Source organism: Panthera leo, chromosome F2 (assembly GCF_018350215.1).
Source record: "Panthera leo isolate Ple1 chromosome F2, P.leo_Ple1_pat1.1, whole genome shotgun sequence".
Classification (NCBI taxonomy): domain Eukaryota; kingdom Metazoa; phylum Chordata; class Mammalia; order Carnivora; family Felidae; genus Panthera; species Panthera leo.
Window position 1 is genome coordinate 41,451,474 of NC_056695.1, and position 24,507 is coordinate 41,475,980.

The 24,507-nt window shown below is 37.8% G+C and overlaps 1 protein-coding gene across 2 annotated transcripts in view; it reads left to right on the forward strand.

Annotated features, from left to right (window-relative positions):
* The window catches only part of INTS8 (integrator complex subunit 8), a 52,791-nt gene that overhangs the window by 22,980 nt on the left and 5,304 nt on the right, over positions 1-24,507 (forward strand). For both annotated transcript variants that reach the window (XM_042924396.1, XM_042924398.1), the window contains exons 13-26: positions 276-409; positions 1,636-1,746; positions 6,503-6,704; positions 10,409-10,530; positions 15,016-15,200; positions 15,609-15,642; positions 17,118-17,174; positions 17,283-17,344; positions 19,928-20,046; positions 20,877-20,980; positions 21,730-21,780; positions 23,739-23,812; positions 23,893-23,957; positions 24,090-24,133. In XM_042924396.1, coding sequence (XP_042780330.1) covers positions 276-409; positions 1,636-1,746; positions 6,503-6,704; positions 10,409-10,530; positions 15,016-15,200; positions 15,609-15,642; positions 17,118-17,174; positions 17,283-17,344; positions 19,928-20,046; positions 20,877-20,980; positions 21,730-21,780; positions 23,739-23,812; positions 23,893-23,957; positions 24,090-24,133 — 1,364 coding nt within the window. The remainder of the gene's footprint in view (positions 1-275; positions 410-1,635; positions 1,747-6,502; positions 6,705-10,408; positions 10,531-15,015; positions 15,201-15,608; positions 15,643-17,117; positions 17,175-17,282; positions 17,345-19,927; positions 20,047-20,876; positions 20,981-21,729; positions 21,781-23,738; positions 23,813-23,892; positions 23,958-24,089; positions 24,134-24,507) is intronic.

Below are 24,507 nucleotides of genomic sequence, written 5' to 3' on the forward strand. Positions count from 1 at the left end.
GCCACCTAGGCGCCCCCCAGTTACTACTAATTTTTATCTTCGTTTATAGTGTCATCTTTATTAAATGCAGACCTAATACATATTGTTACATTTTTCTATGTGAGGATAAAATTAATATATAATTTATACTATATTAAATTCTCTATATTGAGTTCTCAAGATGAGAGTGGTATTTCACTTATAGATAAAATACTTAAACACAATTTCAACAAATTATTCTTATATTTGTAGGATTCCTTTGAATTGTCATATTGAAACAAATCTTTCTTTCTTAGCCTCAGCAAGTGTCAACATTGGTCAGTTGGAGCATCAGCTGATATTGTCAGTGGATCCCTGGAGGATTCGACAGATTTTAATTGAATTACATGGTATGACTTCAGAGCGCCAGTTCTGGACAGTGTCTAACAAGGTTAGAAACGCTTTGTCAACAGCAGATAAGAAAGTTACTCTTTTTTTCTGATGTAATTTAATAGAAGAGTTATTCCCTGAACTTCTTAAGAATAAAGACCCCTATTTGTCAACAATATTAGGACCTTTACATGACAATAATTACACTTTGAACATCCATTGTTGGAGAAAATACAAAATGTCAAAAAGGATACTTTTAAATCCGTAACCTCTAAAAATAAGTTTGTTATATTGTCGTGGCATCTCCATATATTTTAAATACAGCTGTAAGTGTATGTATAAGGTATATTTACGCAGTCTGTAGCTGCTACTTCCTATGTGTTTATAGAGTATTTTTGTTTTTATTAATGCCCTCTTGAAGTCTAAAACCTAAAGGTTGGAACCGATTCATTAAAACTTTTTTATAGGGCATTTCTGGCTTTACCTGTTCATTTAAAAATTCCCAGCTAATGTATTTACCTGATTCTGAAGTTATGTGTTTAAAACCTTTCCTGCATGCAAAGTGTGGATGAAGATAGCTTTTCGAACACCATTTCAGTGGAACGGAGCTAAAGCTACAGGGAAAGAGTCCGTGTATGCAGGAGAGAAGTATGGCGGTACTTCTAACTCACTGTGTACCGCTCTGCTGAAAATGTAGGAGAAAAGCAGCCGGGCATTCATGTATATTTTATGGGATTTGAACACAAAAGTGCAGTGAAATGAAAAGTTTCTCTGAACATTAGTGTTGGGCATCATTAGTGTTGACATTGTTAGTGCTCATTTTATAGATGAAGTAGAATAGCATAGAGGGAGTTCTGATCTGAATGCCTGAGTTTGAATCCCAGCCTCTATACTTATTAGCTGTATAATCAGTCTTGCGCAAGTTAATTTGACATCTGTGTGCTTCACTTTTCTTATCTGTAAAATGAGGTTAATAGTACCTACTTCATAGTGTTGTGGTGAGGATCACATAAGTTAATATATAGTCCTCGTGCTTTTTTTCCTTCTTTTTTCCTGTGGACTATCCTTTAGAAAGTTCCAACCCATTTAATTTATTACTGGCTTATAGTGAATATGTCTGTTTTGATTAACATTTCATTAGAGCTGTCATTTTCCTTTTTCTATGAAAGTGATCTTTGCATGATTATTTTAAATGTGATTGAAGATGATTGAAAGATTCTTCTCTAGATTTGGCTTTCTGTGTGTGTATTGTGTGCATGTGTATTTATGTATTTTTATTTCTTCTAGTGGGAAGTACCTTCTGTTTATAGTGGGGTCATCCTGGGAATTAAAGACAATTTAACAAGAGATTTGGTTTACATTCTGTTGGCCAAAGGTTTACACTGCAGTACTGTTAAGGTGAGTAAAAGCATATGTCAATTACTGGTTAAAATATGCTTTATCAATTTTATCGTGAAACCCAGGAATCAGAATCTCCTATATTTTCCTTGATCTTAAAAATACAGCCCTAGGCCTAAAGGGTCTTTTCTCCCCGCTCTTAAAGGATATTTTAAAAGGTGTTTTGGTTCTTTTTCCTCTACCCTCACAACTGTACCAAAGTGGTCTTGGATATACAGATACTGCTCCATTCCTTGAGACCATGAAAATTATTTAGTGTATCTTTTAGGATTAACTTAGTAAAATTGTGTTCCAGGCTGTAAGAACAAAACAAAATCCCTTAAGATTACTTTTGTAGTTTATTTTACACAAGGAGTTTGTAACTGTTTGGGAAGTTGAGACCTAAGTGAAATGTTAAATGATACAAGATGGTAAAATTGCACAAGTAATAGTATAGTAAATTCTATAGGCAGGTTAATAGCATTTCCAAATTTAGTTCCAGCAGAAATCCTGCACTAAAGCCCGAAGCATGAATAAGTTAGCGAGGTAAAGGGAGGGAATGGCACCATGTGGAAAAGCTCAAAGATAAGAAATAGGATGGTATACAAGGGGACCGGAAGCAGTAAGCTGATGTTAAGAGTATCATTTGGTAAGTGAGGCTAGAAGGGGAAATAAGATGTAGCCTGTACAGACCCCGTGAGCATTGCTAAGGTGGTTGGTTTTTCTAGATGAGCACTCTTCTAGCTAGAAGTCAAGTGTGTAGACATCACAGTTTGTTTGGTTTTGTTAGATATAATTTATTGTCAAATTGGGATACATACAACACAAAATGCTCATCCCAACAAGTGCTCTCCTCAGTGCCCATTAGACATTACAGTTTTAAGGGAAGCGGTATCCAGCCTTTTTTCTTGTCTTTCCTAAAATTGATCTGCCTGAAAAACTCTTTATGGTTCATGTGTCCTGTTGTTTTTCCTTTTCACATTCCGTTCTTTTTTCACAATTGCCCTTTTCTAGCTTACTTTAAAAAGGTGGAGGGAATACTCTGGTTTCTCTTCAGATCGAATAAATCTTTCGCCTTTTAAAAAGGTGGAGGGAGGGGTGCTTGGGTGTCTCAGTCGGTTAAGCGTCTAACTCTTGATTTCAGCTCAGGTCATGACCTTGTCCTGAGATGGAGCCCTATGTTGGCCCCGAATGGAGTGTGGAGCCTGCTTGGGATTCTATCTCTCTGCCCCTCCCTGCTCGCTCTTGCTCTCTCTCACATTCTCTCTCTTTCTCATTCTCTCTCATTCTCTTTTTCATTCTCTCTCTCTCTAAATATTTAAAAAAAAAAGGGGGGGGCCATATTTTAGCTTTATAGTAAGTTTTGAAACCAAGTGCTGTCAAGGCTTCCTTTGCAAATGATTTTGGCTAGTCTAGGTCTTTTGCTTTCTCATTTATTTTTAAGATTTTATTTAAGTAAACTCTACACCAAATGTGTAGAGTTTATACAAATTTATAACCTTGAGATGAAGATTGGCATGTTCTACCAACTGAGCCAGCCAAGTGCCCCTCCCCTTGGCTTTTTTAATATAAATTTTAGAATCAGCTTTTCGGTATTTACTGGAAAAAAAAAAAAAAAAAAGCCTGCTGGGATTTTGATTCAGATCGCAATGAATCTATAAATCAATTTGGAGACAATTGATAACAATATTATGTCTTTCAGTCCATGAACTTGGTATAGGTCTTCATTTATATAGGCCTCTATTTATTTATGTCCTTATCTTGTTAAGTTCGGTAATTTTCAGCATACAAATCTTGCATGTATTTTGTTAGATCTATCCCTAAAGGCATGTATATTTTAAAATAAAAATAATGTAGTTCATTATTCAAAAAGTATTTGCACTACACTTTAGCATCTCCTTAAACTCTTCCTAAAACAATGCTTTTTATTTATTGTTATTATTTTCTAAAGTTTATTTTGTGAGACAGCAGGAGAGTGCATGTGTACGGGGTTGGGGCAGAGAGAGAGAATTCCAAGCAAGTTCTGAGCTGCTGGCGAGGAGCCCGATATGGGGCTTGATCCCATGAACCGTGAGATCATGAACCAAAATCAAGAGATGGATGCTTAAATGACTGAACCACCCAGGCATCCCTCCAAAATTACTTCTAAGCTTAAAAATTTATATCAGGAAGTGAATATTATATAAAACTTTTTGAGAGGGTGTTGAACAAAGAACCTTTTGTAGATAGTGCTGTAAACCAGAGGTTCTCAAAGTCTGACCCCCACACTAGCAGCATTGGCTATATTTGGGAACTTGTTAGAAACGCAAAATGTTGGACCCCACTTAGACCTACTGAATCAGAAACTGCAGATGGGGCACAGCAGTTTGTTTTAATAAGCCCTCCAGGTAATTTCTGATGCATGCTAAAGTTTGAGCACTATTTCTAGACCAGTACTGTCCAGTGGAAGTGCCATGCAAGCCACATATGTAATTTATGATTTTCTTGTAGCCACATTTTTAGAAGTACAAAAGTGATTTTAATACATTTGAACTCACTATATCTAAACTATTGTTTCAACAAATAAGCAATATAAAAATTATTGAGTTTTGTTTTTTTTTTTTAAATGGGTGTGCTAGGTTTTCACTCAAAATCCAGTGTTTTATGCTCAGAGCACCTCCCAGTTTGGACTGGTCACAATTCACATGCTCAGTAGGCACATGTAGCTCATGGCTACCATATTGGAACGTACAGCTCTAGACAGTAGTGAGCTGTTGAAAAGTTTATAATGGGGCATGCCATTAGCCCCTTTTCTCCTTCCACCCCTAAAATAACTAACATTTATTGAGCATGGAGACTGTTCTGCAGTTTTCTTATATATTTATTCTTTGACTTATTGGTCACACACACAACTGTGTAGAAGGTGTTAGCTCAGTTTTATAGGTGAAAAATCAGAGACTCAAAGGTAATAAATTGAGGTCACACAGCTAGTAAGTGGCACAAGTGTTAGGGTAGAAGCGAACAGACAGATGTTAAGAAGGTAAAATCTAGAATTGATTGTTTCCTCATGTGCTGTGGAAGGCAAGAGGGAGAAAAGAATGGAGAGAGATGTTCAGATTTCTGCTTAGGTTTCTGCCAGCTTGTGAATATGTAGAAAAACATTTTTGAAGGACTGATTATCCATTTTAAAATGTTTAGTTTGGGCCTGCAGTTGGAAACAGCCTGAAGCTTGGGAAATGGTCTGGGCTAGATATAGAGATTTGGGAGACATCAGAGATCACCCAGGGAGAATATACAGAGCCTAGGGGATACGACATTGTGTCCCAGAAACAGTGGCAGGATGGGTATGAGGACCAGACACAGGTGGAGTCGTGATAGCCAGGGGAATAGAGAGAATGTCAGGCACAAGGGAGTGGGCAGCACGGGGATGCAGCCCCTGGGTTCTGTAAGATAACTAAAGAGTGTTTAGTCAGTTGAACAGTTAGAAGGTCTTTGTTTAGTGGGAGCTATTTCTTCATCGTGATGGGGGTAGGAGTAAAGGAGAAAACTGTGGGGAGGGAGAGAGAACGAACAAAGACTGCTCTTCGGAAAAATTAGAAGCAGACGTGTAAGAAAGGGATTGGATTGTAGTGAGTTTGATTTTTTAGTCAATTATGTGGACTAAGGTCGTGTACAGAGATTTTAGAATGTAAAACCTTGTTGGGGTGCCCGGGTGGCTCAGTCAGCGAAACGTCTGACTTTGGCTCAGGTCATCATCTCCCGGTTTGTGGGTTCGAGCATTGGGCTCTGTGCTGACAGCTCAGAGCCTGAAGCCTACTTTAGATTCTGTGTCTCCCTCTGTCTCTGCCCTTCCCCATTCATGCTCTCTCTTTCAAAAATAAACATTAAAAAATTTTTCTAGAATGTAAAACCTTGTTGAAGAGTATAAGATCCAATTCTTGATAGGTTAGGTATAGAAGGGTACTTGTCATGGAATCTATATGGATTTTGTGTATACGTATGTATAGAAGATGTATAATTTATGTGTATTCTATATATGTATATAACATGTATGGCTTATATATATAAGATAGGCATATAGGTATATAATATACATTATGTATATGTAATATGTGTAGCTTATATAAAATGTATGTATGTGATGTGTATATAATTATGTGAAAGTTTTTTTGGTTTTACCATTTATATAAAACTAGTTTGATAATACAGCATATTTTTATGCTGTTTATTGGATATTTTTAAAAAATTATTTAAATTCAAATTAGTTAACATACCACTTATATCAGGAAGTGAATATTATATAAAACTTTTTAAGAGGGCATTGAGCAATGTCGTATCCCCTAGGCTCACGTATAGTATTGGTTTCAGGAGTAGAACCCAGTGATTCATCACTTCCATATAACCCCAGATGTTCATCCCAGCAAGTGCCTTCCTTAATCCCCATCACCCATTTAACCCATCCCCTGCCTACCTCCCTTCCAGCAACCTTCAGTTTTTTCTCTGTATTTAAGAGTCTCATATGGTTTGCCTCCCTCTCTGTTTTTATCTTATTTTTCCTTCGCTTCCCCTGTGTTCATCTCTTTTGTTTCTTAAATTCCACGGATTTTTTTTTAGACTACAAAAGAATTAAGTATTGGAATAAATCAGTGACACAGATGATAAAGATAATCTGGCCTCTTTCCAAGATCCGGTGTTAACCATTTAAATTAATCCTCCTTCTCTTTGCTCCGTTCTCACAAAGATGCACATTTTTCGATTCCAGAGGAAAAGCAATCCAGTGATTTCTTTCTTTCTCTAGGACTTTTCCCACGCCAAACAGTTGTTTGCTGCTTGTTTGGAGTTGGTAACAGAGTTTTCGCCAAAACTCCGTCAGGTCATGCTGAATGAGATGCTGCTTTTGGATATTCATACGCATGAAGCTGGAACAGGGCAGTCAGGAGAGAGACCTCCTTCTGATCTTATTAGTAGGGTGCGAGGATATCTGGAAATGAGGCTTCCTGGTAAGACTTTCACAAAGCCAAAGTTCAGAAATACAGTACTCAGGTAATTGTGGGGAAGAATCTAAAAAAAACATTTGCTTGACTTTTTGCCATCTATAAAAAAGTTACCTCTCTCCTAAAACAGAAATCTGTCGTGGAGTTCACTTGAGAACATTGAGGATAATGTAGGAAACTATTCATTTCCAAGAATTTCCATAACAAAGTACCACAAGCTAGATGATGAAAACAGCAGAAATTTATTCTCTTATACTTTTGAAGGCCAGAGATCTGAAATCAAGGTGTCAGCATGGCCATGCTCCCTCTGAAGGCTCTGGGGAAGAAGCCTTCTAGCTTCAGGTGGCTCCCAGCAATCTTTTATTCACTCCCATCTCTGCCTCCTTTGTTACGTGGCCTTCTCAGGGAGTGAGAGTGTGAGTGTGTGTGTGTCTTACAAAGGCACCAGTTATTGGATTTAGGGTGTGTGCTAATTCAGTATGATTTCATCTTAACTAAGTAGATATGTGAAGGTCCTGTTGTCAAGTGAGGAAACTCTGAGGTCTTAGGTGGAAATGAATTTTGAGGGGACACTGTTCAACACATTACAAAATTATATTGCAGTTTTAAGATACTTTGTTAAAGAATCAAAATGTCATTGAAAGTACAGATTGAAAGTTTAATTCCTCATTACTATCATAGAAATAATCAGAATGGTTGCCACTGGGTCAGGAACTCAATTGTCACTTCAGGAACAAGCCTTGTATGTCCAGCTCTAAGTATAAATATGCCATTATGAAAAGGGCTTATAAAAATTATCTCTGTTGTATGTAAATCTTACTTAAAGTAGTTTCTTAATTTTACATGTTTTAGAGTAATTAAATCATACTATACACATTTAAAGCTGTAAGCAGTAAAATTGAAGTGTAACGGAAGGTGCTAGTAATGTGTCAAAGCAGAAATGGCCACTGGCCCTCTTGGGTCTTTTGGAGTAAGTTAATTGTTAATACATTCTGATTTCTAGCAGAAATTACAACCATGGGTCAGGATAAGGGAGGGGTGCAAAAAGGTGTTATCTGCCATCACCTCCTCCCTCTCTTTTTAGGGAAAAAAATTGTTCCCTAGTGATACTGGGCTGATTTTGATCAAATTAAATGCATACGCTCTGTAAAAGACAGAGGGTGTTAACGTGGCTTGGTCTGGCTCTACTATCAGGAACAGGAAGTGATCTTTTTGTGTGTGTGTGTTTATTTTTGAGAGAGCATGAGGGAGGGGGTGGGCACAGAGAGAGGGGGGGACAGAGGATCCAAAGCAGGCTCCATGTTTACAGCGACAAGCAGTCCTTTATGTGGGGCTCGAACTCATGAACAATGAGATCAGGACCTGAGCTGAAGTTGGACACTTAACACTGAGCCACCCAGGCATCCAAAGGAAGAGGAAGTGGTCTTCATTGACAACAAATCCAACCTTCATTTATAAATAAGGGCTACTTCTTCTAAATTAATTATTTAGATTAATTATTCTAAAACCACTGATGTCTTTTGGGAGAAATTCCCTATCTTTTAATACTTTGTACTAAAAGGTAACTTTGTGTTGAGACACGTGTCTTAGTTATGTTCCTTGGATTTCAGCAAATTTGAATTCTAGGCCTGGTAGAGATGATGAATTGTATACTGCAGATGCTTAAAGGGAAGTTTAATCTCCAAATCATTGCTTCTCAGGCTGTATCAGAATTCTCCCTAGATTCTGATTTATCTTTAAGAATTGTTGCTGTACCCTCCCCCACTCATGCTCCCTCAAAAAATAAAAAAGGGCACCTGGGGGCTCAGTTCGTTAAGTGTCTGATTTCAGCTCAAGTCATGATCTCATGGTTCATGGGATTGAACCCCCTATCAGGCTCCATGCTGGGTGTGGAGCCTGCTAACATTCTCTCTCTCCTTCTGCCCTTCCCCTGCACACGGGTGCAGTCGTTCTCTCTCTCTCTTAAAAAAAAAAAAAAAAAAAAAAAATTAAGGGCGTCTAGGTGACTCAGTTGGTTAAGCTTCCAACACTTGGTTTCGGGTCAAGTCTGATCTCACGGTCATTGAGATCAAGCCCTGCATGGGACTCTGCGCTGGTAGCATGGAACCTACTTGGGACTCTGTCCCCCCTCTCTGCCCCTCCCCTGCTGATGCTCTCTCTCTCAAAATACACTTTATGGGGAAAAAAAAAAAAAAAGATTGAAAAAAATTAAAATTAACAAAAAATCCAAACCATTGCTGTATTGTTAATGGGGAATGTGGGTGAATAAATGAAGCCTTGGAGTCAAATGCTGTGTGGTCTACCTTTGGCAAAATGTAAAGAACTCAATGACCTGCATGTGTTAGAGATACCAGTTTCACTTCTGTCTTTGTTCTTGAAGGTGATGCAAATAGTATATTTTGTTTTGCTGTGTTCCTATGCCTGTCTTTGTCGTTGCAAATCCTCTTTTGGGTAAGGTGAGATGTAAACAAATAGCCATAGGCAGTTTTTTTTTTCTTTTTTAGAAAGACTAAACAAAATATATTTACCTAAGAAGTTTAATAGCTCTCCCTATTTCAAGTGAACGTTGTTATTTAGCATTCTTTGGGATTTTTCTTTTTGCTGAAGTATGTTTAAACCTGAATATTATATACTTTGAGCTACAAAAATTTGCAACATATTTAATACTAAGGTATATTTATTTGTTTCAAAGGAAACGATGTGCGAAACTTTTTTTTTTTTTTTTTTTTTGGTCCAAAAGTTCTGAGTGATTTTTTTTTTTTCTCATTACTTTTGCTTAAAATTGTTTCTGGGGTGCCTGGGTGGCTTAGTCGGTTAAGCAGCTGATTCTTGATTTCGGCCCAGGTCATGATCTCAAGGTTCGTGACTTTAAGCCCCACATCTGGCTCTTTGCTCACAGTGCTGGGTCGGCTTCGGATCCTCTGTCTCCCTCTCTCTGCTACTCCCCCATGCGTGCACGCATGCGCTCTTTCTTTCACAAAAATAAATGTTAAAAAAATTGAAAACTAAAAATGTTTTTGGTACAGTAAATATTTTTTGAAAGTAAATGATTTCATAGAATGCTTATTATTACATTTTAATCAGAAGAAATATTTAAAATGATAAATTCACTCAGATTTGTTACTTTTATTATATGGTATAGCTATTTCTGTGCTCTAAATGTGCTAAAAGTTTATACTGTACCATCATACTTGTTTTGTGTGTTTATTCTCTGCTCATTTGGGTTACAAATTTTATAGAGGACAGGTAACGCGGACTTCCACAAGAGAGTGTAAAGTATTCTTAGTAGGTGAGTTTGTTAATTAGTAAATAGTAGGGACCATTCAGTCTGTTGTTGGGAAAACTTAACTTTTTAAAAAAAATTTTTAACATTTTATTTATTTTTGAGAGAGAGAGAGAGTGGGGGAGGGCCACAGAGAGGGGAGACACAGAATCTGAAGCAGGCTCCAGGCTCTGAGCTGTCAGCACAGAATCCCAAACGGGCCTCAAACTCTGACCTGAGGCAAAGTCAGATGCTTAACTGACTGAACCACGCAGGCACCCTGAGAAACCTTAACTTTCTAAAGAAAAGTATAAAACATTAGAATTTTTCTGTTGTTTCATCTGTAACTGTTGTTTTTAATTTGTTCAACTGAAATCTGAGTACATGTTTGCTTTGTTCTGTTTTAATGTTATGATGGTAATTCCAACTATTTTCTTTGTCTTTTTAGATATTCCTCTTCGTCAAGTTATAGCTGAGGAATGTGTTGCTTTTATGTTAAACTGGAGGGAAAATGAATACCTTACACTGCAAGTTCCCGCATTTCTGCTTCAGAGTAATCCATATGTAAAGGTAATTTGTGTTTAATCTAAAAGGATTATTAGGATGAGATCATTGTACCTGTTTCTTTAGATCTATACTAAGGCAACTTGTCCAATTTCTATGATACAATGGAAGATGGGACAAATGTTTGTTGGTGTGTGGTTAATAGTATAGTTTGAGATAATTTGGGTGCTTGGGTTTGCCCTCTGATATTTTTTTCAACGTCCAGTAGTTCATGAGAATGCAAACAAAAATTAGTTAACGGACATTTTGGTATAACCGTAAGCTAGTGAGAGGTTAGTTCTCTTCTTGTTTTGATCAGTATAATCAAACTCTAGTGTTAACCTCTGGAATACATGGGTGTACCTGCATGTGAGGGGTGCACTTCCAGCTTTTTTCCATCTGAGCACCTGACCCTTCCTTAGAGCTTATTTCCTCCCTTCGATTTGTGCGTGGTCCTTGGTCATGTAAATGTTTGTTAGTAATTACACCCAAATGAAAGAATCCATTCAGTGAATTGGTGGTGAGTTGTTTATTCACCTTTCTTAATTATATCTCTCTTGTGCAACTGAAAATGTTTCTGGATGGAGAAAATAAAAACAGAAACTTGAATTTTCCCCTAAGACTATGTTTGTCATGTGTTAATATTATGTGTACCTGAACAAGCAGTGGACTTTTCTCCCTTTCTGGTCTTCAGTTAAAACAAAACAAAACAAACAAAAAACAAAAAAAAACCATGTAGTGATTTAACATTTCTTTGTGTGTACGTTTGGTTTTTCAGATTTCCTTATTGCTTGTATGCTTTATGTTTATCTCTTCTTACCTTTAGTACATAGTCTCTTCAGTCAATGGTTATCTGAGAACTCTTGCAAGACTCCCTGTTTTACATTTGTTTTGGTTATTTGTTTTTTCCTCCTAATTTCCTATATGTCCTTTAAAAAACTGAGATCATTTCATTTCAGCCCTTTGAAGATTTGCTGATTTCTTTTGTATTTTTACTCCTTTTTGTCTTCTCTATAATTGTTCACAAAATTTATCTCATAACTTGAATCATCCTTCTCTTTGGAATTTTAGACATTGGATTAGATCTGTTTTTTCACTGAATTTTCTGAAATGTGAGTTCCTCCTATCTGGGATACTTGTCTGATTATGCCCAGTAGTCTTGGTCTTTGCTAAACCCTCAGATGAAAGAACCATTTCGTTCCAAGACAGTAATTTCCACTTAGGATCATAGCTTGTTGTTCAGCATTAGGACCGTACAGTAGCTTTTCTTTGCTTTTCTCAGCAATGAATTCTGTGGAGCTGTGCACCAGCAGGGCTGCGTGCGTGTTTCAGGGCCTGCAGTGTGGAAGGGTACGAGATACTGTGCTGGAAGTTGCCTGAACTTGGGCTGGGTTATGTCACTGCTTCCTGTAGCCCCCTGATCTCGCCCAAAAGGAGGAAGGATATGTGGTGACCTTGCTGAAGAGTCATTGAAGTATTTCATCATCTTATCTGGTTAGGGTTTATGTGTCCCCTTTCCTAGTTTGGCCCTGTGCTCCCTTGTTTATGTCAGGGAAAAAGGAATCAGAGAAAGAGGTCTAGAGTAAGGGATCGTGTTTTGGAAATGCTATAATTTGGAGCAATTTCCAAACTTGGAATTTGGCGTGGAATGCATATACATATGCATAGGGAAAAGTTTAGAAGGATGTTAACAGTTACCATCTCTGGATAGTGGAATAGTAGGTGGTTTTAATCAGTTTATTTTCCATTTTATTTTCTGACTTATTTGAATATTCTGTAACCACAAAAGGAAAGGGAAAAATCTTAAACATGTAGCTAAAATATGACCTTTTGAAATAACACAGAACTGTATAGTCTCCCCTTTGGATCAGGATAGGAGGCAGTGTAGCTAGCATATCGGAAAAAGCACAGGATTTACGGAGCTCGGTGGTAATAGTAGTAATATCAGATAAAGACCAAAGTTTGTAATGTAGCCTCCAAGGCCTTTTAAGGTGCAGGTGCTTCTTCCTCTGTTTGCTCTCTCTTCCTCCTTGTCCTGCTGTTCTGTGCTCGTGGTTCCACATTACTCACAGCTCTCTATGCAGGATGCTTTCTCTGCTTCTGCACTTGAGCATGTGCTGTGAATCACTTAGCCGGGATGCCCTTCCCACTTTTGCCTGTTGGTGTGGTTTCTTGGAAGCTTAGCCTTATTTCTTTCTCTGCAAAGGAGTAAATCACTTTCTCCTTTGTTACCTTTGAACTGTGCTACTAAGTAGTCCTGCTACTTTTGGGGAGGCATATATTTTTGTTGCACTTACACTATGTAATAAGTTATTTTTCACTTGTCTTCTTATAGAACAGTGAGCTTCTTGAGGACAGTTACTTTTTATATTCTCAGTGCTTTATTTGATGTCCACACATAGTAGATGCTTAAGAATGTTTGTGGAATTCAGTTGACTTCGAGGGGCCTAAGACTTTTTTCTTTCCTTTTCTTTTCTTTTTTTTAAAGTAATCTCTATACCCGGTGTGGGGCTCAAACTCAAGGACCCTGAGATCAAGTCATAGGTTTTTTTCTGAGCTGGCCAGATGCCCCTGGGGCCTAAAACTTCTGAAAATTCTTACTTTTAAGTAAATTAGTGCAGTGACCTCAACCAAGCATGTGATTCTTAACAACAGAAAATGAATGGAGACAAGGAGCTACTCTAGCCCTGTATTGCACTACAGTAAATAGCTGCATATATGGTGGTCTTAGTTGATGGAGCAGACTTGTATTCAGTAGGCATGCAAGGTGAAATTTTTTTTTTTTAATTTTCTTTTTTTTTTTTTTTTTAATGTTTATTTATTTTAGAGACAGAGAGAGCACCAATGGGGGAGGGGCAGAGAGAGCCGGAGACAGAATCTGAAGCAGGCTGCAGCTCTGAGCTGTCAGCACAGAAAACACATTCACATAGCACAGCTAGGGTTTTCACATTGTTTTTACTACCTTTAGGAAGCATGAGTGTTATAAATTTTCTTAGGTGTGATCATGGAGTTATGGTTACGCAGGAGAATCTTCTAGCTCTTAGAAGATACATAGTAAAGTCTTTAGGGATGAGGTGTGGTGTCTGCGGCTTATTAGTTAACAAAGAGCATATGTAGGTATATAAAGTAAATACAGTAGAATATTCACAGTAAGTCCAATATACAGATATTACTGAATTCTTCAAGTTTTCCATGTTTGTAATTTTTTATTATAAAAAATAGGGAAAAGTATCAGTTTTCATCTTTGTCATAATACTGCTGCCTCCTTAAAGAAGTTACCTGAGGTGATGGGGACCTCCTTATGAATGTTTTCTAGGTCCAGTTAGGGATCTGAGCTTTCCTGATGGACTTGAAATGATCTTTGCCGCTTCACTGTTGAAAAGAGCAATGATGTATAAGAGTTAATATGAACAAAGGATAGAGGGGCCCTCTTTTGTTTTGAAATTACAGAGAGAAACACTGAATTTGACATAAGCCTGTTTTTTTCCTGTGCATTTTGGGCCTGTCTTTTCTCTGCCTTTTGCTTTTAGCCCTTCCACTCTTTTATTTGTGTGTTCTTCCAGCATTTTTGGTCCTTTTAAAGTCGCCTTTATTCAGATCATTCACTTTCAGTAAGCTGTCCTTCCTTCCTTCTTCCTCACATCAGTAACTCCATCCCCAGTTGCTCCCATTTTTCTTAGAGAAAGGTGGTTCCACATCTTATTCCCTTATTCTGCCAACTTCAGTTTCCAGATTTCTCCCCTTATTTTTTCATTAAAAAAGAATTTTTTAAATTTATTTTTATTAAAAAAAATTTTTTTTTACATTTATTTATTTTTGAGAGAGAGCACAAGTGGGAAAAGGGCAGAGAGAGAATAAGACACAGAATCAGAAGTAGGCTCCAGACTCTGAGCTGTCAGCACAGAGCCTGACGTGGGGCTTGAACTCACAAACTGTGAGATCATGACCCGAGCCCAAGTCAGATGCTTAACTGACTGAGCCACCCAGCTGCACCACCTCCCCCACCACAACTTTTTTTTAAATGATTACAGTGTGTGTAAAGTTAAAGCACTATTTTAATTGCACCTCTGGGCTTTTACCACAGTTAACATTGTGTGTGTATATATACTTCCCATTACATACACCACATACCCTGCCCCCTTCTTAAGTGGGATCATGCTATTTACTAGCTAGGTGCCCCTCCCACACACATTCTTAATAAATCACATACCTCTTTGCATTGTCTCAGTTTTGTTCTTATTAGACTATACTTGTTTTTGCCCTGATTAGACTTTTATTGAAGGAAACAGTGAGCTTTATAATGTGGCAGAACCAGAGCATCCTCTTCCCCAGTCAGATTCCAGTCTGTTAGACAGTGAACTTTAAATTCCTCCATGGTTGGATGGAAGGTATAGCATAACATACGTGTTGGTATGTTTGGGCCACTATCCTTTCTTCAAGTGCACCTTAAAATAGAACTTACATGTATATTACAGATTATCTTTTGTGTATTTTCTGTTTTTCGTGTTACAGCTTGGACAGCTTTTAGCAGCTACATGCAAAGAACTTCCAGGCCCTAAAGAAAGTAGACGGACTGCTAAAGACCTTTGGGAAGTTGTTGTTCAGATCTGTAGTGTATCCAGTCAACACAAACGAGGAAATGATGGCAGAGTTAGTTTAATAAAGCAGAGGGAATCTACATTAGGTATAATGTATCGGTACGTTTCTATCAGTTTATTTTTTGTACTCAGTTTGTACTGTTTCAAGAACATCTACCATTATCCTTGTATATCCTAAAGATTGACAGTGTAAGAGTTCTCCGGTGCTGATCTCTGATGGACTAACATGGCCACCTTTGGAAATACCTCTTATTTATATGTTATTTTAAGAGATTGTTAACCATTTAATATCTACTGGAGTTCAAAGTCGTTGATGTCTATGATTGCATAGTACTGAAGAAGTCATATGTGATTAAGACAGAAGAAATTGTATTAGGTTATTATGACAATAGAATGTTATACTCTTTCATACATGCAGAATTGGAGAGTTAGGTATAAACCTTCACCTATAATTTACTTTCTTTTTAATTTCTGATAGTAAATATGTACAAAATTTGTTTTTTGTAGGAGTGAACTGCTTTCTTTTATCAAAAAATTACGGGTAAGTTTCATTAAAAGTTATCTAATTCTCATTTTTGTAAAATATGACTGAAAATATTGAGTGCTTAAATGCTGGTTGTTTAAGTGCTCTCTCTGTATGATGTGCTCATTATCTTCAGTGATCATTTCTGAAGATGGGATGGTCTAAATGGAGAGGTTTATTTTGCATTTATCTTAACATGTGTTAGTGAATAATTAGGGTTTTTTTTTTTTAAGTTTGTTTTGAGAGAGACAGACTGCACGAGTGGGGGAGGGGCAGAGAGAGAGGGAGACAGAATCCCAAGCATGCTCTGCACTGTGAGAGCAGAGCCTGACACGGGGCTCAAACTCATGAAACACTAAGATCATGACCTGAGCTGAAACCAAGAGTCAGACGCTTGACTGAGGCACCCAGGTGCCCCAAAGGAGGTATTTTTTTAATTTTAAGGAAGTTTTCATAATAGGGCAGGATGTGTGAAGCCTAGCCTTAATTTTTGATGATAGGATTAATGTTACACTTATTTACTGACGTAACCTAGATTCCATCCTTTAAGTATTATTTTAAGGAATAAAAATTTGATTTTTTTAGAGCTAGCTGGAAGTACTAATTGGAAAGAGATGTATTTACTCAATTTCAAAAGTCATTTGAGGAGTTGAGCACCATAAACCAGTCACCTAAATATGCTAATTTTTGTGTAATTGTGTGCTGTGACTTCTTTCATGAGATTAAAAATAAAGTTGACCTGTAGTGTGCGCTTTATTTTTTTTTCTTTAACGTTTTTTTTAATTTATTTTTGAGACAGAGACACAGCATGAACGGGGGAGGGGCAGAGAGAGGGAGACACAGAATCAGAAGCAGGCTCCAGGCTCCTGAGCCATCAGCCCAGAGCCCGACGCGGGGCTCGAACTCACGGACCGTGAGATCGTGACCTGAGCCGAAGTCGGACGCCCAACCGACTGAGCCACCCAGGCGCCCCTGTAGTGTGCGCTTTAAACTAAAGCAGATGGTAGATTTCAAAAGTGAAAGAATCTTTTTTTAAATGTCTTTTTGAGAGAGGAGTGCGTGTGCATGCTGGCTAAGTGGGGGAGAGGCAGAGAGGGAGACAGAATCTGAAACAGGCTCTGTGCTGTCAGCACAGAGCCTGATACAGGGCTTGAACTTCTGAACCGTGAGATCAAGACCTGAGCTGAAGTTGGACTTTTAACTGACTGAACCACCCAGGCTCCCTAGAGTCTTTTGACAGAAAGTCTTTTGACTTTGTGGGGGGGGGCACCTGGAGGGGCTCAGTTGGTTAAGCATTTAACTTTGGCTCAGGTTCTGGAGCCTACTTCCAGATTCTGTGTCTCCCCCTCTCTCTGCCCCACCGCCGCTCACACTGTCTCTCTCAAAAATAAACATTAAAAAAAAAAAAAAAAAATCCTTGGTATCCCTGAGGTTGACAGGAGGAATGTTAAATATATATAATATTTAATGATTCTGTATTTTCTTTCTCATAGGAACCTTTGGTTTTGACTATTATTTTATCACTCTTTGTGAAACTTCACAATGTTCGGGTCAGTATTTCATAATTTCATTAAAAAAATCTTAAAAAGAAATTTCCTTTAAAAAAAAATCAACTTAAAAATCACTTTTTTTTTTTTTTTTTTTTTTTTTTTTTTTAGGAGGACATCGTGAACGATATTACAGCTGAACACATTTCTATTTGGCCATCCTCCATCCCGAAGTAAGAAGTAGTTTAGCTTGAATTTATTTTTTATGTATTTAGAGATCATCCTGATATAGATAATCTTGAATAATTTCACTAAAAGGCTGCAATCTATAAGGATTCTACAGCCAACTTCATTTCTCTGTTGCAGTAATTATTTCTTAAAAATGAATAAGGCATAACTCTAAGAGCTAAGGTACACCAGCCTTAAGTTGAACAAAAGATCCCTAAGTGGTCCTGATGACTTGTCAGTGGGTAGAGTTAGAGCATCGAGGCAAAAACGATCTTCTGTTAGGGTTCCTTCATCTTACCTCTTTTATAAATATCTATATGAAAAGGGCATCAATAAAAAAAGTTTATTTTGAGAGATAGTGTGCATGTGGGGGAGGGACAGAGAGCAGGGAGAATCCCAAGCAGGCTCTGTGCTGTCAGCACAGGTCAGTGTGGAGCCTGATGCAGGATTGGTGAATTGTGAGGTCATGACTTGAGCCAAAACCAGGAGTCGGCTGTTTAACCCAGGCGTCCCCAAAATGACTTCTTTATAATTATTCTTTGTAGGTCTCTTCTAACACTGTGACTGTCAGAGGGTCCCAACCCCTTTTAGTTACTAAGAAGTTCTTGGATACTTTAAGAAATATTCCCTCTTTCTTTCATCTCCTGAAAAGCACAGTAATATGGGGAGAAGAAAACGTTCTTTTTCTGGAAGAAGAAACCATTTACATATTTCTTTTCCTACACATAGCAACTTCTCATTCAAGAGTCCCATTTCTTCCCTCCTAAAAGTTACTTTTCCTATCCTCCCTACCCCCAATTTTTTTTTTTTTTTTACTTTGTGCCTGAAGGGCAGGACTAGGCCTTATTTTATTGCCCTTAGTGGCATCTTTGAAGAAGAAAAGATTTTAGTAGGTAGATAAGCAGGCAATAGAATGAGAGTAAATTTGCTTTCATCTTAATCCTAGAGATTGAAAGCAGTTGTGCATCTCCTATAGAGGCTTGGAAGGTCAAAAGTGAGTGAGTGACCTCATATTGAGGCTTGTTTCCCAAAGGATCACCATGCTTCAGAAGCAAATGTGCATCCTAAATGACATTGTAACTGCAGATTTCTTTTTAAGATTTTATTTTTAAGTAATCTCTACACCCATGATGGGGCTCAAATTTACAAATGAGAAGAGTCACGTGCTCTACTGACAGGGCCAGCCAGGTTCTCTGACTGCAGGTTTTTCTGTAATATTTAGTATGTTACATAGCAGTCCAAAAATCAGATAGAGATCCTTCTGCCTAACTGATGGTTGGTAGCATCTCTGGGGTGTTGCTTCTTTATCCCAATGGTTGATTTTCAGTGTGTGTTTATAAATGAGGCAAAAGAATAGTTTACCATAGAGGCTCTGAGCTAGATTGGTGGAGTTTGAGTCCCAGCCTCTTCTTCACTTACCTGGTATCAAACCCTGTATAAGTTGCTTTCTTTGCTAGTTTCCTCATTTATTAAATGGATATAAGAAGAGTATCTACCTCAGATTTGTGAGGATTAAATAAAATAATACGTTTCCAAGGTAGGTGTTTATAAGGACTGGCTTGTAATAGGCTTAACTGTTACCTTCGTGATAAAGTTACTTTAATGTAAGTTGACACAGAGAAAATGTGACTAAATGTTTGAAAAGAAAAAGTATTTCTCTTGAGCACGAGTTTTTATTAACTCTAAGAATAGTGTGAGAATGGTATGGATTGAGCATTACTATGTTAAGATCAGTTGTTTGATATGTAGATCGAATTCTTGTTAACATTTTATAAATTTCTATAAAATCACAAACCAATTTAACTCATTTAGCTGTAAATGAATAATTGAGTATTTGCTAATAATACCACAGTTCTGTTCCCACTACACTGGGAACATTGGTGAATTATGGTTAGATCTAACTCTGAGGCAACAGGAGGACTTTGTCCAAGTTCACCTTGTAAGCGACAGAGCTAGGACTTGAACCTTTTATGTGTCTGAATCCAGAGCCTACGTTCTCTACCTCTGTGCCTTACTGCTTCCGGGAGATAGGCACTGTGAGCTTTGTTTCTTGTGTGCTGGGCTGGCTTTTATCCTTACAGCTCCATCCTCTACTTTTGTATCACAGGACTTCCAGGTTTAACGAGGGTCACAGCGGCTGGCCCCGTTCCCTCCCCTCCTCTGCTTCTTTACAGGCACTTGAATATACTCAAGTGGTACCCTTGCCACAGGTAGCCCCCGACCCTGTGAGGGCCGAGTGAAGCCTCTAATCCAGGGGACTTTGTTATTCTCACTAGAAGTCATAAGGTGGACTCGAGGCTGCATAGTATTGTTAGTATTCAGGCCCTTTAAGAGTGACATTTGGGTGGAAAAAAGGAAACAAAAATCAGATTTGTTTTCAACTTCTTATAAAAAGTGAAGCTTATCACACTTCATACTTCCTGGACTCAGCTGTTATAGTTTTAATAAACTACTTTTACTAATAATTGGCATTATATTTATGGTCACTTAAATTTTGGCTAACTCTTTTTGTTTTTAATAAATGTGCATGGAATTTGAAGTTGCAAAATAGAGATTAATGTTCGTTGTCTTTTTTTTTTTTTTTTAAGCCTCCAGTCAGTGGACTTTGAAGCTGTGGCAATCACAGTGAAAGAGCTAGTTCGGTATGCCCTCAGTATAAGTCCAAACAACCATTCCTGGTTAATTATTCAGGCAGACATTTATTTTGGTAAGTGAGATGTATGGTTGTTTTGCATTTTGTTTTTGTAGCAGTTTTAGAAGTGAAAATAAATACATATTTTTCCTAATAGTTATTAAACTGGTCTTGTTTTTGATGTCTATTCTACCTAGATACATTGCTATATATTCATTTTCTGTATTGTGCCTTTGGTTCAGATACTTCGAATTTTTATGTTGACTACGTTTTTTTTTTTTAAGTTTATTTATTTTGAGAGAGTGTGTGTGTGTGAGTGGGGAAGGGGCAGGGCAGAGAGAGAGAGGGCAAGAGAGAATTCACGCAGGCTCCACACTCAGTGCAGAGCCCAACACGGGGCTTGTTTCCACGAACCATGAGATGATGACCTGAGCCAAAATAATCGAATGCTCCACCGACTGAGCCACCTAGGTGCCCCTGAAAATTGCCAATTTTAATGCTCATTTTCATCCTGATCCTCCAAAGAATTTGTTATCAAGATCTTAATATCTATGTTTAAAATAGATTTACTGATTCTAAACTACGTCAGAAAATTCAGGTATGTTTCTAGTATGGGCATTTGGGAAACAAATACCTCCAGTACTAAGTTTGACAAGAAGTCTGTGCTAAATTTTTGGCTCATCAGTTTTAGAAAGCAAGGAATATATTACTTCTTTTAAGGTAGTTTTAAAAAATGTGGTTTTTCTGTGTTGTCCCAGATAAGTGTTATCCCTAGCCCTGTGGTTTGAATCTGCTTTTGTCAACTCATGAAGTAATCATACCCTGCTCTTCACAAAAGAGTCCATGTTTGTCTTTCCGGCCGTTATGTCTAATGTTAGGTCATTCTCTATTATTTTCTGCTTCAGCAACAAACCAGTATTCGGCAGCTCTTCACTATTACCTACAGGCAGGAGCCGTGTGTTCTGATTTCTTCAATAAGGCTGTGCCTCCTGATGTTTATACAGACCAGGTAAGTTGTCTCGTGGGCTCTCTTTCTTGTCTACCTTTACATGTTCCTTTTTCCCAGGCCCCTTTTGGGTGAGCTGATTCATTTCCATATATGTGGTAAATTGAATGCTCTAGACCTGATTGCTCTCCATATTTCCAGTGCCCATAGATCATTGCTGCTTTGATTTCTCAAAACACCTAAAACTCAACCTGTCCAAAACTGATTTCAGCATTTTACTTTACAGTCTCCCTCCTGATGCCCTTTTCTCACATACGTGAAAACACACACACACACACACACACACACACACGCCAAAATACCAAACACCTTCTTCAGCCATTTAAGTTGACCAAGCCCAAATCCTCAGTATCCTCTTTTCTTTATGATGGCTCTCACTGAAATCCATTCAGCCTTTAAGACAGTGATTCTATCTCCTAAATCTCAAATTTATTTCATTTTCTTTTATACGTATCACTCTTTCCTCTGTTTTATGCCATCGGTGTCAGAATCTATTAAATGGTAGATTATAATACGTGGCTTTTAAGTTAGATCTTAAATATTTTAGTAATGTGTTATTTTTAATTAAAAATTCTATTTTTCAGCGCATTTTTAGATTCACAGCAAAATTGAGCAAAAAGCGGAGTTTTTTATACCTGCTGTTCCCACATACGCACAGTTTTCACCACTGTTGCCATTCCACATCAGAGCAGTGCATTGGTTACAACTGGTGTTAACTAGTTTTTGAAAATAATCAGGATTTGTTTTTGTAGGTAATAAAACGAATGATAAAATGCTGTTCTTTGCTGAATTGCCACACACAGGTTAGTTTATGATATGTTGGTTTATTTTCATGTATATTGGAATTTGCAGTAAATATAAAGCATTGGACTGGGAAATCGCCTTTATTTTCTTTACCATAATTGCTTAAGTTTACGGTGTTTAAGAATTTGGCATATTAAATTTTTTTTTTTTTTAGTTTTTTAATTTATTTTGAGAGAGAAGCCGTGTGAGTAGGGGAGGGGCAGAGAGAATCCCAAGCCGCCTCCACACTGTCAGCCCAGAGCCCAGTGTGGGGCTCAAATTTATGAAACCATGAGATCATGACCAGAGAGCCAAAACCAAGAGTCGGATGCTTAACCAACAGAGCCACCCAGGCACCCCTTAATTTTTTTTCTAGGAAATTTTAACTAAAATGAAAGTATGAATTAGAAAACATTGGTCTTAGAACCTTCTAAATGGAAAAGAAGCATTTTTAAGGTGTGTGGGTTTTTTTTTTTTAATATTTAAGAGTCGATATGCATGTGAGTCACTAGGGAAATACAAATCAGCACCACATGAGGTACCACTTCACACTTAATGGAATGGCTGTGATTGAAAGGCAGGCGCCTTGGTGGCTCAGTCACTTAAGTATCCAACTCTTGATCTCAGCTCACGTCATGATAATCATGGCTCGTGGGTTCAAGCCCCATGTCGCACTCTGTGCTGATGGCACAGAGCCGGCTTGGGATTCTGTCTCTCCCTCTGCCCCTCCCCCACTCGTGCAGCCACACTCTCTCTCTCTCTGAAGATAAACTTAAAAAAAATAGTAACCAGTATTGGTGAAGGTGTGGAGAAATTGTAACCTTCATACGTTGCTGGTAGGAATATAAAATGGCATGACCTGCCAAACGATTTGGCAGTTCCTCAAAAATTTAAGCATAAAATTACCATGTGACCTAGACCTAACAGTTCCATCCCTAGGTTTGTAACCAAGAAAATTGAAAACATGTCCACAGAAAAATTTGCACACGAATGTTCACAGTAGCGTTACTCATAATAGCCAAAAAGTTGAAATAACCCAGATGTCCATCAGTTGAGGAATGGATAAATAAAATTTGGTAGATCCTACGGTGGAATATTATTTAGCCAGAGAAACAAATGAAGTGCCGATACATGCTACAACAGGGGTGAATCTTGGAAGTATTAGGTTGAGTGAAAAAAAGCCAGATACACATGGCCTTGTTATGATTTCATGCATATGAAATGTCCAGAATAGGCAAATCTATAATCAGAATGTAGATTAGCAGTTGCCAGAGACTGAGGGTGGAGAAATGGACTAGCTGTGACAGGTCTGATTGCAGGTTCTGTATGTCCTTGAAAGGCATTATGTAATACTTTTGTTTCGCAGTTTTCCATTCCTTTTAGTTTTTTGAATGGGCTTTTAAAATGGACAAAGCTCTAAAAATTTATGATTTAGATCATTCATTTAAAACTTGGGCAGACAGGGGCACCTGGGTAGCTCAGTCGGTTAAGCATCTGATTTTGACTCAGGTCATGATCTCCTGGTGTGTGAGTTCGAGCCCTGTGTCGGGCTCTGTGCTGACGGCTCAGAGCGTGAAGCCTGCTTCAGATTCTGTGTCTCCCTTTCTCTTTGCTCCTTCCCCACTTGCAGTCTGTCTCTTTCCTCTCAAAAATAAACTTTAAAAAATTTTTTTAAATGGGCAGATGCGTATGTAAAGGTTTTTGTAATTAAAAATTAGATGGGATCCATAATTATGAGCTGATCTACTCAGTATGATCTGCCAGCCCTCTTTAGTGTGTTCTTGATGTAAGAATCATTAAAAATTTCCCTTCCCGGGGGCACCTGGCTGGCTCAGTCAAAAGAGCCAAACCCATGCTGGGTGTACAGATTACTAAGAGAAATAAACTTAAAAAAAAAAAAAAAAAAAAATAGGCCTCCCAAATCAGGAGAGTCCTTGTTGACACTGGTTACGTTAAATCATTTTCTTTGTTTATGTAGGTGGCAATCTTATGTCAGTTCCTCAGAGAAATTGACTACAAAACAGCCTTTAAATCATTGCAGGAACAAAACAGGTATGAATGATTTTTAAAATAAAATGAAGTTGAAATTTTTCTGCTTAATAAAGAGGAAGTAACTAAAATCTGTTTTTCAGTCATGATGCTATGGACTCCTACTATGACTACATATGGGACGTTACCATTTTGGAATACTTGACCTGTATCCTTCCATCAACATATGTGATATTAGGACAGTTCACTTCTGTAAATTAAAAAAGTACTGTAAATAAACAGTTGAGATTTTGTCATGGTACTTAATAATATCAGATTTATTCTTAACTGATTTGTTTAGATCTTCATCATAAAAGAGGAGAAACTGATAAAAGACAAATTGCGGTAAGTTATGCCTTTCTTCAGTAATACACTTAATTTCCCTGATTTTAAACCGTCGTTAAGATTTGGACCCCCCCACCCCCCCAAAAAAAGATTTTGTATGCCTAGTTACTGCCAGATTTTGGTTATCAGTGTTTGCTTTTTAACAGACCTATTTTCATCTAGAGCTTTATCTCTCTTTTATTTTAAAATATTGGATCACATCCTCTCTCTGCTCCAAACCTTTGAATGGTTTCCCATCTCCTATAATCTCAAAGTCTTTATAATAGCTTACAAGCCTGCATATGACCTCTAGCTGTCCATCCGACTTTCTTGCTAACTTTTGTTACGCTATTAGCCCTATTGTTCTTTGAACATGCTGAAAACATTCACCACCT